Below are 16,907 nucleotides of genomic sequence, written 5' to 3'. Positions count from 1 at the left end.
TCGTTGAGCAACCCACTTGAGGCTGTAGCAGGGACGGGCTGAGCCATGCAGAGAAAGGCTTTTGTAGAACGGATATGAAGGCGTGATTATTTTCGCTTCTGCAGCCTCCCTTTCTGTTATTCTTCGTCGTGTTCTTCTCGCTTTCTCTCCCCATCAGAGTTTGTGTTCTTGGCCTTCTTCATGCCCTCCGTCTCTGGCATTTTTGGGGCCGCTTGGCTCGTTACCGCCTTTGGCTTCATCGCAAAGGTCGTTGTTCCATTTCCCGGCACTGAAGCTTGCTTCCTGCGTGTTCCCTGACTTGAGTTTGGGATTTGTAGTGCCTCGAGCGGAACCGGACTTCCAACGGTCGAAAACTTCATCGAGGAAATCATTCCTTGACTTCAGCGTCAGGGCCGCTTCCTACTTCTGGTGTCGGCTGTTGATGGGCCAGCCAGGATGGTACCATTGACAGAAAGCTTGATGCCGAGAGGCTTGCCCTCGGCGTCTTGGAGATGAATCTTGTCGGATAGACGGGGCAGAAGAACCATGCTGTCCTTGGTCATGGCGAGGCGGATTGGAATCTCAAGGGTACGACGCGCAGACTTGACGAGAGGGGGTAAAAATGGTAAGTTATGAGTTGGAGGACCCAATTACAGACCGGGTGATATGACGACTCGAGAGCAAGAAGGAACACGAGAGGACAAGGTAGATGAGGGTTTGGGAGAGGAGAAGTTGAGGATCGAGGAGCTCGCAGGCAAAGTGAGGGGAACTTTGGTAGGTACAGAGCAAGCAAAAGACCTCTTCTGGGTGCTCTTTACCATTTCGAGGCTGCTCTTCTCTGTTTTTGTCCATTGTTATTCCCTATTGTCCCCCATTGTTCTCCCGTTGATGCAGCTTGGTTTGCACCCCCTCCCCTCTTTATCCGTTTGTCAGTGACTCTGGCAGTGCCGGTCCGTCAAACATCAGTGCAAACGCGCAAGCACAGAACATCCACGAAGCTGATGGAATTAGGGCAGAAGCTCAATAAATCTCGAGGCTTCTCTAAAATTTCTCCCTTCTTAAACATCACCCACGCCAGCGCCAACCTCGTTACCATCACGCTACTATCACCCCAACCTTGGTATATATATTCCAACTTCTTATACGCAAGTGCCCATACTTTCAAGCAGGGCTAACTATATAGGTGCTTCTGCGCTTTTCCCTAACGCCGCCATGTTTGAGGAAACCCCGTATCCCGCCGGGATGCTAGACGCCGACCGTCAGCGACTGCATCAGCTTTTGGCGGAGATGGCAATGGATGACCCCGATACCCAGGAATTGCGCCCCGAGAATACCTCCATGTTCAAGGGAAAGGACCTGACTAGAGCTGAGAAGGTTAACTTGATGGACCTTCTCGCACAGTTCATGTCCATGACCAAGCACATGCCCGACCAAGCTCGCAGAAGCGAGCTGTACAAAGAATTCTTCGACGCCATATTCAGCAAGTGGTACTCTGGAGAGAAGCCAAAGAGTCATCATATGCTGGCCCCCCTCAGAATGATCGAGTCAAGCGCCCAAGTCGGAATACTGCGCATTAACCACCCCATCAACAAGTATTTCCCGCAGACGCCCGAGCGCATGGCTGGACAGCCTGCTTTCCTCGGTCTGGACTTGATTCCGGACGAGGGTGGGTGGCGATGGATCTGGACGGACCGCCGAGGGTGCACCATCGACTCGCAGTACATCAACTTCCTTGGATTGACCCGAGCCGAAGCTCGCAGACAGGCCATCGCCAACTACGACCGCGCCGAGCTCAAACGAATCACCAAGTATAACCTCGACTTGGTGGTTTCGGTGGCTCAGCGACGCATCGCGAGGTGGGCTAAGCATGGTCCTGCGTACAAGGCACGCGTCGATGATGTCGACCGCTTCATACCCGGCGGTATCCAAAAGCTTCTTCTGGCTCGTGACTGGATTTCGCATTGGTCGCGAGTTGCCTTTGTCTTGACTGATGAAATGCCTCCTTCAGAGGAGGAGATCAAGATGCCCACTGACGAAACTCGCCATTAATACTGTCGTCCAATGGTAAGTCACAGCACCACACCGCACACTTTCATACTTTGATCTATCTACTTAATTTTCATAGCGACCAGAGTCATGGAATGCGTTAGTGGAAAAGCCGCCTTAGAAGTGCGAATATTTCTGAGATTCACTTTGGTAGGCGAGAACACCAAGCCCAGATCTAGGCTTTGATCAAACCGCTGACATGCATGTTCTCTATAGCGAGGATGATTACAGGAACTTCGGTAATAACATTGGCCCAGTGGCAGATCTACTTTGCCATTATCCATGGTAGGTTGCCTTCGAACCTCAAGTCTTGATCGATCGACCTTCTAATTCATTCTTTCGTCACTAGATACAACCGCACACTCCTCCTCGGCGATACCAACACCAACACTATGGGTAGATGGTGAAGGAATAGGGGATCAAATGGTATATCAATGGAATGACAGTTCGCGATGTGGCTTCGAATGCTCCTTTGACACCCTCGGGCATGAGGTGATTGGGGGAGCACCTGGGATAGTAGCCCACATGTGATACTTCACAACGGATTACAGCAAAAGCACGGTCGCAACGATGAAGCAGAAAGTGATAATAAAGGCACATGGTTCTATAGCGGCACGGATGCCATCGCCTCAACGATGCATACATAGGTACATGAAAGTTATTTTACCCACAAAGAAAGAAACAAGTACCCAGCTCACACTGCGTAACCTCCGACTTGCGCTCATGGGATGAAAATGTTGCGAAAAAAAAAATGGCTGCTCATACTGCTTGAGGTTGAGGGTTCTGCTTGCCGTTGTTGAAAAGAGGAAAATACCGGATAAAAAAATAGTTTCGGTTGCTCAATCCATGGATGTCATAAACTGGTGAACAAGGCGGCCAAATCCCGAAGAACTGCACTCAAGCTCCTGGGGCTTGCCTTGCTGGACTTCATCCTCAACTCGAGGTAGTGCGACCTCGCGCTCTACCTTACGTATGTCTCCATTCCATTTGAATATGGTGGGCTTATCGACAAATGCACCTGGGCCTTCAGCCGATCTTGTTTGGGCGGGGAGCTCCTGAGGAATCGTGTTGCCGAGCGTTTCGTACTCCGCCAGCACCTTCGATGCGAGAGGCGTGGCTGCGTTTTGCAGGAGGCAGGGAGGGGTGTGCATATTGCAGTGTCTCGCGACAGGCTGGCCCTTGTTGGCGTTCTCTTTGGCACGCTGAAAACACTTGTTCCGTTCTCGATTGGCGGACTTTTGCTCAGAGGCGACGTGTAATGGGTTGATGCAAAGCGCCCAGTTGCAGATGTGGCTCGTCGCCGTGTACCCGGTGAGGGAATCTTGAAATTCGGCCAGGGTTTGCCTCTCGGTGACCAACAAAGTCTTTCTGTGTGGCCGATTATTGGTGCGGAAGGCGTTGAGAGAGAGGGTATATGTCATATACCAAATCTTCTCTCTGTCGTGTCGCTTGGCAGGCGTCGCCGCCTGGATGCACAATGTGAGGGATGCATTAGGGATGGCATGGAAGATGCCAGTGAAACATTGAGTCTCCTCAAACTTGGTGGTGATCTACTCTGCGTAGTCGTTGAACCGATACTGCTTTTTCAAGTCCTCATAGTCGAGGTAGTGTCGGTTGATGGTGTTGTAGAAGGAATCTGGGTCCTCCTCGTAAACCTTTCTTAGCTGGGAGAGAAATTTGTCGTCCCGACAAGCAAATGGCCACTTTGGCGCCGGGCGCGATGAACTCGTCGATGACCCTGATTCTAGGGCTGGTCCTAGTGCCGACGTTGAGGATGAGGATGCTGCGGTGTGAACGGTACCATGGCGTCTTCTGGTCGAGGGGCCCGGGGAATCCATAGGTAGTTGGGGATTGAGCTCTTGCCCGCTTCTTCCTGTTCCTGAGTCTGAGTTGACCCACGGAAGGAAGGTCGTCGCTATCACTCTTGCCACCGAAATCCTTCTCGCGGACAGGCAAAGCCTCTGCCCGAGACTGGCTGCCCTCATCACCCTTCTGAGAAGTGTCTGCAAGTCCGCATTGTTGAGGAGGAAGAAGGGGGCAAAGCCATGGACTTCCGTGTGGCCTAAACGTGTGCGGAGCATGAACTTTGACAGTGATTAGGATCATCATTAGCAAAGATTTGAGGTGAGACGGAATGGGCGGCCCATGGACCAACAGCTCTTGCCTTGCCCTTGCCGTTGTTGATGCCTCCAGCATCTTCGTCGTCAGAAATAAAGATAGGTATATCATCATCATCCAGAACAACGATCGGATTTGTAATAATCGCGCCAGAGGAAGCACGGCCGATGCGCGGTGGGCATAAAAGAGATTTGCCGAAAGGTATCACAGAGCAGGTAAATAGGTAGGCGATATCCTCCTCATCCTCCCCACTCTCTTGGCCTCTGCTGGTCATGGTGACACTAGATGATCGCGAGTAACTGACTTTCTAAATAGATGACGCTTACTACATCAGCGGATGCAGTAACCGACCTCGTCGCCGAGAGGTGCGGCCATATCTTCGGCGACACGCTTTGCCCGCTGTCAAGGCTCAGTATCTCCAAGCTTCCTCGTAGCAAGTTATGTATTCCATTGAGCTAGTTATCTAGTATCTCGTAGCTAACCTGCGCGTCACTAGCACCAGCTGATGTTAATAAACACGCTGGCGCACTAAACCCATAGGGCCAGCCATTAGAGAGTTGCAGCCAGATAGATTGCATATCGATTAGCTTGGCCGAAGTATCACCTGTGGCAAATTTGATAGAAGCCTGCAGGTGTGGAAGGGAGATGAGTGACGGGTACCCGTCTCCAGGCTGAGGCCGGAAGTCATCGGCGGAATCATCATCAGAATGGGACGATCCTGGGCTGAGCATGTCTTCGTGGATCTCACCCCGGTAGCCAGCCTTGTACAGGGTCTTCATCACATTGAAGGCCATCAGCCATTGTTTGGCGGCCTTCCACTCGGATACCCACGAGGATATGAGCTGCTCAGCCAGTTGGAAGTAGGTCTTGGCTTTCTGCTGGATGTCTTCACCCGAATAGGATTCATCCTGGGCGTACTCAAGCCAGAGAAAAGTATTGGCAGCAATGAGCAGTGAGGATGCGACCCAGATGGTCTGTAGTGAAGAGTGACCGAACATGCCTCCTTGTTCTTGGTCCGCTAGGTAGGAAAGCATTTCACCGATTTTCAGGGCATTCGAGACACAGACATCCAGAAGTGACTGCTCTCTGTGTAGGTAGGACCATCCAGCGCCATCGACGAGGTCACAGAGCTGTGTGAACATGGCTAGATGAGGCAGATAACATTGATGGGCAACACAGGCAGCACTGCGGAGCAAAAAGTGCATGGCAACAAAGGTTGTTCCCGCACCAAGAGTACACTGATCGTGAAAATTCGCTGTGCTCCAGCAGAGGCTAGGATGCAGTGACTCGCTCCAATTCTGGAGAGCATGGTACCGAACGGCGAGAATGCTTCGGGGATCCGTGGGTGCAAACTTGTCAAGGTTCCTCCGCGAGTACACAGCAAAGTCGGCCATGTCACTCCACAGGCAAACCGTCTTGATAAGATACGGGCTCAGGCCTAGGTCGGATGGACGACGATAAGTTGAGAGATCGCCAAGAGTGACACCTCTAGTCTCTTCATGATAGACCAACGATGCGTCATTGCTAGGTACGGGTATGCCGACATTCTCAAGGTCAATGGTGCGATGTTTGGCGAGGAAATAGGACAACGCTCTATCGAATATGAGACAAGCCCAGAGGGTGCGTCGACGCACTTCCTGCTCTTTGAGACTGTGCTTCTTGTGAAAGTCCTTGTTGAGGCGCATGATCTCAGCCATCCGGATAGCTGTTCCAGCAAAGAGCCAATGCCGGGATCCAGAATTGGAGAGGAGTTCGGCTTGGGCAAGCAAGAGGTTACCCTGAATGTTAGAGACTGTAGGTAGTATTGAGTTAACTGTCGGCTTGCTGGCCTGGTGAGGAGTGCTTACCGGTCGGCTGATCCGACGACATCTTTGCCAGGAACCGGGCTTGATGAAGATAGTTCTTGGAGACGGCAGCGCCAGTCGGAAGCTGGAACAAGGAGAGTGCATCCTGAGGTTCGAGGTAACGGCCGCAGAGAGCCACGACTGTGGCCGAAAGAAGAGGATGCTGCATGCATTTTTGCTCAAAATCCGGTCGGTGATCAAAAGAGCAAAAGTCACTAGCAAAGTGTCTATCAAAAAAGAGACTCAGGCATGCCTTGAGGCCATTGGCCGTGATGTCGAGAGGCTCTGCATCGATGATGGGCACTCGTGCTACTGTCTGGGGCGTGCGGACAGTTACTTGAGGCTCTGATATGGCTTCTTGGGGCTCTTGAGTGACGGAACGGGGTGTCTGGGGTGCTGCTCGGGGTTCCTGAGAAGCGTCTGGAGTGGACCAGACGCAGGTAATGCCTCTGGATGCGCATCGCTTGCATCGAGGTCGGATGCCATCACACTTGGACTTGCGACGGCGACTGCATACCAATTAGGATATGGATTAACAAAAATGACAGCCAAGGGCCTCAAGAACTCGAGTGGGACATACCATGCATCGCATGCCTGCGGAGTCCTCAGAAATGTTCGGCGCATCATGTCTCATGCGTCAAGGCTGGAGGAGAGCGGGAAACCCGAAGATGCGGGTTCCGACGGGGTTATACTCTTCTTAGTTCCTCTTCCGGTCGCTCGGCTTTTCCGCTCCGAATCCTCGATAAGCCGACCAAGGATAAGAGTGCCCCCGGCCAACTTCCCGGCGTTATCATCAACCCTAGTAAAATGAACTGGCCATGACTCGTAATGGAATTGAAACTGGGGTGTTCGTGACCTTCAACATGGAGTGGAAACGTTCCTGGCTATCAAATGCATCAAGAACGTGGGGAATCTGGGGTAACCTCGAGATAGCGGGTTACCCGACAGCTTGGATAGCACGTCGATAGGTAGGGGAGCGACGTGAAGAGATATTATATCATTGATCAAGTCTCCCATCTTGGCTCTGTCCCAATCTTCAGGATTATCGTTTCAACGTTGATCTTCTTGCCTTTCAAATTCGAGACACTGCTGTCCATCAATCTGACCTCATGAAGTTCCATGCTGCTCTCTTGGCCGTCGTGGCCCCTAGCCTGACCTCGGCCAACTTTGTGCTTAGACATGGCCAACCTTCATCAGTCGGCATGCTGGCGAAGCCGCTAAAGGACATGGTTCAGAACATCACCGAGTACAGCAAGCCAAGGAACTACGGAGACGCATCCCACAACGAGGTCCGAGCGATTGAGCCCGGATCAGCAAACATCGTGGCTCGTCACGGAGTCATTGTGAGTGCCTTTGCCACGGGCAAGAGAAATCTCTATGCCGACGCCAATGGCACGCTTCTCGACCCCGCAGACCAGGAGGATGCCGCACTAGACACCGTCTACGACCTTGCCAGCATCTCGAAGCTGTTCACCGCAGTCGCCGTGCTTCGAGAGGTTGATGCTGGCCGCGTCAAGCTCGAGGAGAATGTCTCTACCTATCTCCCCGAGTTTGCAGCCAACGGAAAGGGCAACATCAAGGTAATCGACCTGCTCACCCACACCAGCGGCTTGATGCCCCTCCCGGTTCCTGATCTCTGGAAGTCATACTACTCGTCAATCGACCAGCGAGTTCACACACTGCTCACTCTGCCTCCTCAGGAACCGCGTCGCACCAAGTTCCTTTACTCCGACATCGGCTTCATGACACTGCGATACCTCTTGGAGCGAGTTACTGGTCTGAACCACGAGCTACTCATCTACTCTTACACAATCCCTCTAGGCATGAGGTCAACCTTCTTCAACCGCGGTAACCTTGAGGGCCCTCTCAACCCCTTCCATAACCGTACTGCCCCAACCGAATTTGAGATCGAGGCCCAGGGTCCGGAGGAGCCCAAGCGCCCGCAGCCCGTCCGCGGCACCGTTCATGATGAGAATACCTGGGCGCTCGGTGGCGTCTCGGGCCACGCGGGTGTTTTTTCGACGGTGGGCGACGTTGCCATCTTCTGCCAGATGATCCTGAACAATGGGGTCTACAACGGTCACCGAGTTCTGTCCAAGAAGGCCGTGGATCTCATCTTTACCGACTTCAACGCCCAATTCCCGGGTAACAACTACGGCGCTGGCTTCGCGCTCAACCAGACATATACGCAGGGAAGCATGCAGAGCATGAAGACCGCTAGCCATGCGGGCTTCACTGGAACCACCCTCGCCATTGATCGTCCCTCTGGTACCTTTTGGCTCCATTTCGCGAATCGTGTTCATCCCAGCAGACATTGGGCCACCAACAACCCGGCTCGACGGGCTATGGGCTACTGGGTTGCCAAGAGCCTGGGCCGAAATGTGCCATGGCCGAATTAAGGGCGCCTGGGGAGATTTGACCTGGAGAGGAGAAAGACTTTGCACAGAAAGTGGACGCCATGGGTTCAACGGATGGTGATAGACTAGCCCCATGTTGTTCAATGTGATGTCCATCGCTTGGTGAAGATGGCTCGCGACTTATCTGCAAGAGGGTGCGAGATATTGCAATGAGGGTGAGGCCCGTTTCAATTCGCGTACATAGGCTGCATATATTAGAATATACTTTGACTTTCATGTATCTGTATCCAGTTGAATGAATGAATACCTCAGGGACTACCATCTCACTAATCTAACCAGCATCTTTTTGTCTATACCTTGTTTCCTTTAGCCTTTGATGTTGCATCCGAATTGCCAAGTCCTCTTCGTTGGAACCCGACATGTGGAGTCGGGTCGTCGGATAAGCCGCCGGAGCATCGGATGGATTGTCACACTCCGGCTTGCGCTCCTTTCCGGGTAGGCACAACCATTTTACAGCAAAGCGAGGTGCTTCGTCCTCTACGATAGCCAAAAGATTGCCTCAGAATGCTGTGTGATATTAAAGCCGCCGCGCCGCCCGGCGGTCTGGAGATGCCCTCAACGCAACCCAGACAGAAAACATGAGACTCATTGTTCGCGATACCAGCACGGAGGCGGCCGAATATGTGGCCGGCTACATACTCCAACGCATCAAAGAATATGATCCAACACCCGAACGTCCATTTGTTCTAGGCTTGCCGACCGGTGGCAGCCCTACCGAAGTCTACAGGCTTCTTGCCGCGAGCTACAAGGCCGGTGAGGTGAGTGGACATAGCACAGCTCTTATCTGGTAGAGGGCTAGCTGAGACGTTGGCAGGTTTCATTTGAGAATGTGGTCACCTTCAACATGGTAAGAAACGGTTCACATCCACGCTTCGGAAAGACGAAGCTGAGCTCCGATGCTTAGGACGAGTACGTCGGCATACCACGAGACCACCCACAAACATACCATTCCTTCATGTGGACTCACTTCTTCTCTCACGTCAACGTCCGCCCTGAGAACGTACATATACTCGATGGAAATGCCCCTGATCTCGAGGCCGAATGTTCCAGGTTCGAGGATGCTATCCAAGAAGCGGGAGGCATTGATCTATTCCTCGCTGGTATCGGTGAGGATGGCCACATCGCTTTTAATGAACCCGGATCCAGTCTTGGAAGCCAAACTAGAGTGAAAACGCTGGCGTACGATACGATCCTTGCAAACTCTCGCTTTTTCGACAACGATGTGAACCAAGTTCCTCGAATGGCGCTCACGGTTGGTGTTCAAACTGTCCTGGATGCCCGAGAGGTGGTCACGCTAGCTCTTGGCGCGCGCAAGGCCGTCGCGCTCCAGAAATGCATCGAGGGAGGAGTCAATCACATGTGGACGCTGTCAAGTCTTCAACTTCACCGACACTCGATGATTGTGGCCGATGAAGATGCAACACTCGAGTTGCAAGTCAAGACTGTTAAAGTGAGTCTGCCATCAACCCTCGACGCATAATTTGCAAGTCCCTAAAACGATTTTACAGTACTTCAAGTCCATCGAACAGATCGCTCTCCAGCAAGGCTTTGAGCAAGGTCTGCCCAGAGGTCTCCGTAAAGGAAAAGGGGCTAATGGAGTTGATGTCAATGGCTCCGTTGTGGTGAATGGGGTTCACTCTCCTGTCGCCCTGAAGCCAGCGAATATCGATGCTTACTTACTTCGGGCTAATAGTCCTGTTCTTGCTCAGCCTACATCCAGGTCAGTCACGCCGGAGCCCACCCTAGACAGTATGGGGTCTCGTGTCACCCAAACGTGATGAACCTTGATCAAAGGGGTGCCCACACGAGTTTAGGTCGTCCCTAGTACGCTGCCGGCTTTGGCCAGGTTGTCGGTGGGCTCGTCATATAGGATGTCCTTATGCCCTAGGCGCCTTTTACTGGTCCTTACGTGCTGCAAGGCAAGGCATTTGTGCTGGAAAATGACTGCTTGGGATTATTTGGAAGAGTTTGTGCCGCCTCTACTGACCGAGGATTAACGCATCTATAGATGGGTTGCAGATATCTATGGTGGTGGGAGACCGGGAGATGGCAACGGCCCTGATTGATAGCGAAGTCAGGCAGAGTAGACCCGAGCAGCTCACGGTTATCGTTTAAGATGTACCTGGATTATATGTGTACTTATGACATTGATAGATCAGATACATAATTCCTTACCTTGGACAACTGGTTCTCCGGCGTGGGCCTCTCTTTACCCGCAGGGGCTCCCCCCCTTTCCGTGCACCCCGACTACGCAATCCGACCAGCTCAGTCGTTCTCGCAATATGCGAGACTCCAATTTATTCACACTGAAGAAGATACTCTCAGAAATCTCGTATGTTTTCCTCCAATGAGGGCAGGATGTGAGGGGGAACTTATGCAGCTCTGGCACTGTCAAGCAGTGACAGGTTGACAGCCCTATTTCACCCACAGATCTTCGCCAGAGCTGATCCGAGAAAAACAACAACAATCACCGTAATTGTCACACAATCACGATCAAGCACCATCTGCAATCACATCATGAATCAGCTTGAGCGTAACATGACAACGGCCGCCCAGGCCATGGCGCTGGAGGATCGTGTCGACCATCCCATGCGTGAGGGTAAGCGCCGCGGGGCGCCGTACTTCGCGATGCTACGAGCGCGGCGAGAGCTGCCTGTTTCCAAGAAGCGGCAAGAGTTTCTCAACCTCTACCAAGAGGAACAAGTAAGTGATACATATATTGCCCCATCCCAACGTTAGTCCCAGGCTTATACAGTGATATCTAGGTTTTGGTTGTCGTCGGCGAGACGGGGTCGGGCAAGTCGACCCAAATCCCCCAGTTCGTCCTCTTCGACGAGTGGGAGAGCGGGATGAAGGTTGTCTGCACCCACCCGCGGAGAATGGCCGCCTCGTCGGTGGCAAAGCGCGTCGCCGAGGAGATGGCCGTACCCCTCGGCGAGGAGGTTGGTTACCGCATCCGCTTCGATGAGCGGATGAACATCAAGAACCGTCTTGCCTACATGACGGATGGCATGCTGCTTGCCATGACGCGAGACAAGCGCAACTTCCCTGGATGTGTAAGTCTTCATTTGTGTTTGCTGTGTACATTTCTGACACTGGAAACAGTGCACCATCATCATCGACGAAGCCCACGAGAGAACCATTGCCACCGACCTCCTCATGGCCCTTCTCAAGCAGGCCCTGAAGGTTCGGAATGACCTCAAGGTCATCATCATGTCGGCGACCCTCGATGCCGCCAAGTTCCAGGCCTACTTCGGTGGTGCCAAGTTGCTCCAAGTCCCCGGCCGCAACTTTCCCGTCGACATTCGCTACCTCTCGGAGGCCACTCCACACTACGGTGTGACTGCTTTGCGAACAGTGAAGCACATCCATGAGAACATGGGTCCCGGTGACATTCTCGTTTTCCTCCCCTCCATCAACGAGATTGAGTATTTTTGTTCTGAGGTGAGAGCCTCTACCAATGGCCTGGAGACGTTTGCCCTCTACTCTGGTATGGTGCCAGAGAGAGAGTCTCGTGCTGTTGCGAGGACCAAGTCTGGCTGCCGTAAGTGTATCGTGGCGACCAACATCGCCGAAATCAGTGTGACGATCGAGGGGATCGTCTACGTCGTGGGTAAGTAACAGCATCTAACCTTCATGCCAAAGGGAAAAGTCAGCTAACGTTCAAACTCAGATGCGGGTCTAGTGAAGCAAGCAGGCTTCAACCCTCGTGCGAGTCTCAACACCCCCCAGACCGCCACCATCTCCAAGGCCTCCGCTGCGCAGCGAACTGGCCGAGCCGGTCGAACCAAGCCCGGCCTTTGCTTCCGTCTCTATACCGAGGAGACACTCGATGAGATCTTCCTGGCTTCGAACCCACCAGAGATGGTGTCCCGGCGTCTGACCCCTGAGATCCTGTTGCTCAAGTCCATCGGGATCCATGAAGTTGGGCTGTTCGACTTCATCGACCGACCTCACAGCGAGGTCTACTACCATGGCCTCGAAGAGCTGTTCGACATGTATGCTACTTTGCCTGTCCCTCCTCATGATTAACTACTGACAGTCACAGGGGCTACATTGATGACGCTGGCAAGATCACCGCCAGTGGCCGCGAGGCTGCAAAGCTCCCCGTCGATCCTCTCTGGCACAATGCCATGGTTGAGGCGAGAGGCCTTGGCTGCCTGGGTGAGATCGTCGCCATTGCTGCTCTCTCGACCGTCCAGTCGCAACACTCAATCTTCTTGCGGCCCCATGCGTTTGCGGCTGTGGCCGATGAAGCTCACCGACAGTTTGACTGTCCCATGTCGGAACACAACACCCAGCTCAACGCTCTCCACGCCTTTGTCGAGGCAAAGAAGGATGGAGATGCGGACGATTGGTGTCGACACTTCTTCCTCAACCGCCGTGTCCTCGAGGACGCACTTCGTCTCCGCGCCCAGCTGATTGAGAATGTCCAGCCGCGCCTTGGTCCAGTTACCGTCATGGACTATCGGGATGAGAACTACGAGACCAAGATCTGCAAGGCACTGGCTCGCAGCCTGTTTTGCAATGTTGCCATCCGAGACCCAGGCAGCAAGGGCAAGGGGCCCGCCGTGGACAATGACGATGACCTCTACCGCACTGTGCACCGCAACCACCAGGCGGCCTTGGACATCGACAGCGTCTTGGTCGGCAGCAAGGCTGAGTGGGTGGTCTTTGACAAGTTCGTCCACCCTGGGTGGCAGCAGCGCCTGCAGACTGTCACGGCAATCAAGCCAGAATGGGTCATTGTAAGTACTTGGCTACAACTTATCTTTTGCTTTCATTCTAACAAGTGACAGGACCTCCCTTACTTCCAGGACGACCACCTGGCACGGAAGCGCAGCGGCCTCCTGAGGCAGCCTTATGTCAAGGCATCGCTCGACCGAGCCCGTGAGGGTGCAGCAGCCCCATCAGCCTCAGCCTCAACCTAGAGCACCAGTCTCCCCCTCTCCCCCCCTGTCTTTTGTTTCACACAATCATGTTCAAAGATGGCTAGTGAGAGCTGTCGTCTTTTAGATCACATGCTAGTTCTGTTTTTTCCTGTTCTCTTTTGTCTTCCCTTACCATTCGAATGATCAATGGCAAACCATGTTACGAGCCCAGTTCCGTTTTCTTCACCCTGTAGTTGTGCCATTTGGCGCGAGCCAATGCCTTTTTGCCATGTACAAGCCTAATTCTGTTTTGTTCTTCTTATCATTTTAATACTCTACACGAGCTAGTTCCTTTTCATGTATGGGCCCTTTTTGTTTTGTATGGTTTCGTGGGTAGTTGTGGAGGTTTAATTGGCAGTGTGATAATTGATATCAACCTTGTGCTGCTGGGTGCACAAGACACATTATGCCGCAACTTTGACTTGCTCATGCCTCCTCCTGTGACTTTCTGTTTGCTATGCCTGACTAAAGTTAATACTCCTCAGTATCATAAGAAACTGGGAGCGGGTGCACCCCTGGGGGTCTAAGGGCAAGATCGGTTTATTGCCTGTGTACTAGAGTAAAACAGGGATCCAGTTCTTGGGCTCAAGAAAATCAACTTCGATTGCACACACATCTTTTTACTTGGATTCAGATTGTGAAATATCAGCCATCTAACAGGGCTTTCTGTCGGCCGGGTCGGCATGGTGAAGGCTGGACGCCAGCCCGTTTGAGGGCGGCGCCGCCCTGGGCTCACCCCCGTTCTACCTTATGTTTTACCCTGCGTTTTACACTAGGTTTTACGCTAGGTTTTACACTGGGTTTTACACTGGGTTTTACACTGGGTTCTACACTGGGTAAGCCCTTCAACTCAGGTAGACCCTGGGTTCAAAGCGGGCTGGTCGCTTGGCTCACAGGTGGCCTACCCTGAGTCAGCCACATCTCAACACTGAGTGATACTGAATAGGTGACGAAAGTTGTCCAGAAATGATACTTTATAGAAGACTGAAATAAAATAAATTCGTCATGTATGAGAAACTAGAGAGTAATAAGCAGACATAGAATGCTATTGTACTAATCACAAGACCTCGTACTTTAACTACGAAGCCGGATGTGCAACTTGGACAAATGATGACATAAACACGGCTATAGAGGCCGCGATGGAAATGATGTGTTCGTCGCACTCAGCGCAAGCAATACTACTCTACAAGATAAACAACACCGACTACATCTCCAGGAGAAAGGGGCAGTACAAGAAAGCTATGGGCTCGCGCCGAGAGGCAGAAGAAACCACGGCCACGGCCACAACAAGAAGAACAAGAACAAGAGACAAGATTATAAAAAGAGTTATTCGCTTACGCGACACAACTGCTGACAAGACGTAAAGCACAACCCGGCCCCCTCACACGATCGAAGTCACGAGAACACTGTGACGTCGATGTGCTGGGTCGCCCCATCCCTGCCCTAATCGAAGTTGTAAAAGAAGAAGAAGAAAAGAGTGAAGCCCGAGTCTCCCACTACCTCACCCGGTTCAAGTCATCGAAGAGATTAACATCAGAACCTGAGGTGTTGGGTCTCCCCTACCAAGTGCCGTCATCGAGTCCCTGTCCACCGCGACCTCTTCCACGACCACGTTGACGTCGCCCTTGTTGGTGGCCCTCGCGGGATGCTTCTCCATAGCGACGCGTTTCGAAGCATTCCCGAACAGTCCTTGGTCTCTGTCTGTCAGCGAATGGCTCCGGCTGCTCGGGATCATCTCGCGCCAGGCTTGCCGTGACAACGATGTTCTCGGCCCCCTCCTCTGCGTCCTTGCCGGGAACATACTGGAGTGTCGCAGGCTCTTCATGAGCACATGCCTTGTCCTCGGTCATGTCCTTGGTCAGAGCGCGGCCGTGGAGTTGCCACTCCCGGAACTTGTCGTGGTCTCCCCAACCGGCACCTACTCGCGAGGGCCGTGGGACCTTGGGCTGGTGGCCACGGGATGTAGAGGCGAGAAAGTCGTTGGAAAGCTCGCTGTTAGGCACGAATGCCTTGCTGGTTGAGATGGGAGCTCGCGCCCCTGGGTCGGGTCCGAGCAAGCGATGAGGCTCCCACTCGATGCCCTCTGCCTTTTGCGAAATATCGATTCCGCGCTCGAACTGGTGGGGTGTGTCGAGGGTCGGGTTGTCATATTCCCAGACGTCTTCGATCCTCTTGACCTCGACGTTGTCCTTTCCCGTGTCGGGATCGGCTCGTCTGCCCTTGCGATGCCACTCCTTCTAGTTGTCGGCCTCGTACTTGGGGAGGTCAGCCAAGTCGATGCGCTTGGTGTCGAACCCAGCCTTTTCGACCCAGATGAAGGTCGTGTTGCGGTGCTTGTCGTCGCTTGGGGCTGGGGAGGGGAAGCCACGCGAACGAGCGACGAGTCTCCCCGACTCATCCCTCGACGTGATGTCACCAAGAAGATGACCGTACTTTTGGCTGGTACTGCGACGCCAAGCCTCGATGCATCGCTCAGGATGCTCGGGATCTTGGCGCCACTCGTCAGGAAGGGCGGCACCGTCCACTCGAGCATCGTCACCAGGGCCAGGGGGAGACGTAGGGGCGGGGGCGGAGGTGAGTGTGACACGAGCCAGGGCGAGAACAGCCTTCACGAGGGTCAGATAAATCAACATACAAGCCTAGTGAAAACTTACGGCGAAGGGATCCTCTGGAGCGCTGGTAGTCTGGGCGGCCATTATGTTTGAGGTGGAGGTGGAGGTGGAAGCGGGAGCGGAGGTGGAAGCAGACTTCACAGCACAAGAGTCAGAAAGATCAACTACCAAGCTCACAGAGTATGTACTTACGGTGATGCCTTCTGGGCTGGTAGCTTGGTTGCTAGCCATGTTTGCAGCTGGTTGTGGCGGCGAGGAAGTCTGGGATGGGTGTTTTGATGAGGAATCTGTTTTCCTCGCGTTGCGTGTTGTGCGTTGCGAGGAGAGAAATGTTGGGGCCTGAGGTTTGTTTTGATTGAGATGCAACAAAAGAACAAAGCCAACAAGGTACCCGTCCTATCTCATGACTTTGTTTCCTCAGGCAAACCGTCTTTACCTAAGGCTTAGGCTTGATAAGATCACAGTCTGACTTGGTGCTGTCCCCCTTAATTTCGACCGCTGAGAGTATTCGATCTCCAATGTCTTGTCTCCATCCAGCCACTTTCACAGGATGGCGGACAGTTTCAATGATCGAGCATCCTATTAGAGAACTGCCATGCATCTATAATTCACGAAACCCGTCGTGGTTGGTTAGAGATCAAGGGGATAGCCAGAGTGGCAAGGCAGATTGGGGATATAAAAGGGGGACAATTCAAGATCGTCAATACAAGTCAAAGACCCCATTCAGGAGTCAGTAGGCAATGATCACCGTATCTGGATATTTTTAACTATTGTTGCCCATCGCATTTGTTCTTCATTGTTCTCCCATTGATGCGGCTCCGTATGTGTTTACCTCTCTTTGTTCACCTGAGACCATGACAGTGCCAGCCCGACACTGCCGGCCGGTCGAACAGCAGTGCAAACGCGTGGAAACTTGGAAAGCTCACGAACCTGATGAAATTAGGGCACACACCCGCTTGT

General features: G+C 52.9%; 6 protein-coding genes across 6 annotated transcripts; 3 read left to right on the top strand and 3 right to left on the bottom strand.

Moving 5' to 3' along the window:
- Positions 1-116: 116 nt before the first annotated feature.
- Positions 117-542, bottom strand: NECHADRAFT_77453 (uncharacterized protein; the record flags this gene model as incomplete). The annotated part of the gene is made up of 2 exons (XM_003052416.1): positions 117-373; positions 404-542. The coding sequence occupies 2 exons, from the start codon at positions 540-542 to the stop codon at positions 117-119; spliced, it is 396 nt and encodes a 131-aa protein (XP_003052462.1).
- Positions 543-1,191: 649 nt separating this feature from the next.
- NECHADRAFT_77452 (uncharacterized protein) lies at positions 1,192-2,028 on the top strand (the record flags this gene model as incomplete). Its single annotated transcript, XM_003052888.1, has 1 exon — positions 1,192-2,028. The coding sequence occupies one exon, from the start codon at positions 1,192-1,194 to the stop codon at positions 2,026-2,028; it is 837 nt and encodes a 278-aa protein (XP_003052934.1).
- An 836-nt stretch (positions 2,029-2,864) lies between these two features.
- Positions 2,865-6,611, bottom strand: NECHADRAFT_77451 (uncharacterized protein; the record flags this gene model as incomplete). The annotated part of the gene is made up of 7 exons (XM_003052415.1): positions 2,865-3,575; positions 3,730-4,109; positions 4,177-4,450; positions 4,495-4,542; positions 4,626-5,935; positions 5,991-6,496; positions 6,568-6,611. The coding sequence occupies 7 exons, from the start codon at positions 6,609-6,611 to the stop codon at positions 2,865-2,867; spliced, it is 3,273 nt and encodes a 1,090-aa protein (XP_003052461.1).
- A 485-nt stretch (positions 6,612-7,096) lies between these two features.
- Positions 7,097-8,386, top strand: NECHADRAFT_77450 (uncharacterized protein; the record flags this gene model as incomplete). The annotated part of the gene is made up of 1 exon (XM_003052887.1): positions 7,097-8,386. The coding sequence occupies one exon, from the start codon at positions 7,097-7,099 to the stop codon at positions 8,384-8,386; it is 1,290 nt and encodes a 429-aa protein (XP_003052933.1).
- A 626-nt stretch (positions 8,387-9,012) lies between these two features.
- NECHADRAFT_6276 (uncharacterized protein) lies at positions 9,013-9,933 on the top strand (the record flags this gene model as incomplete). The annotated part of the gene is made up of 4 exons (XM_003052886.1): positions 9,013-9,162; positions 9,219-9,251; positions 9,309-9,854; positions 9,913-9,933. Coding segments are annotated over 4 exons (750 nt in total), but the record flags the coding sequence as incomplete, so codon positions are not given.
- Positions 9,934-14,894: 4,961 nt separating this feature from the next.
- NECHADRAFT_77448 (uncharacterized protein) lies at positions 14,895-16,178 on the bottom strand (the record flags this gene model as incomplete). The annotated part of the gene is made up of 4 exons (XM_003052414.1): positions 14,895-15,549; positions 15,592-15,941; positions 15,990-16,082; positions 16,140-16,178. 4 exons carry the CDS (start codon positions 16,176-16,178, stop codon positions 14,895-14,897), a joined length of 1,137 nt encoding a protein of 378 aa, XP_003052460.1.
- Positions 16,179-16,907: the final 729 nt, after the last annotated feature.

Source organism: Fusarium vanettenii (genome assembly GCF_000151355.1).
Source record: "Fusarium vanettenii 77-13-4 chromosome 3 genomic scaffold NECHAsca_2_chr3_3_0, whole genome shotgun sequence".
NCBI lineage: Eukaryota > Fungi > Ascomycota > Sordariomycetes > Hypocreales > Nectriaceae > Fusarium > Fusarium vanettenii.
This window is presented reverse-complemented; position numbering and strand designations above follow the sequence as displayed.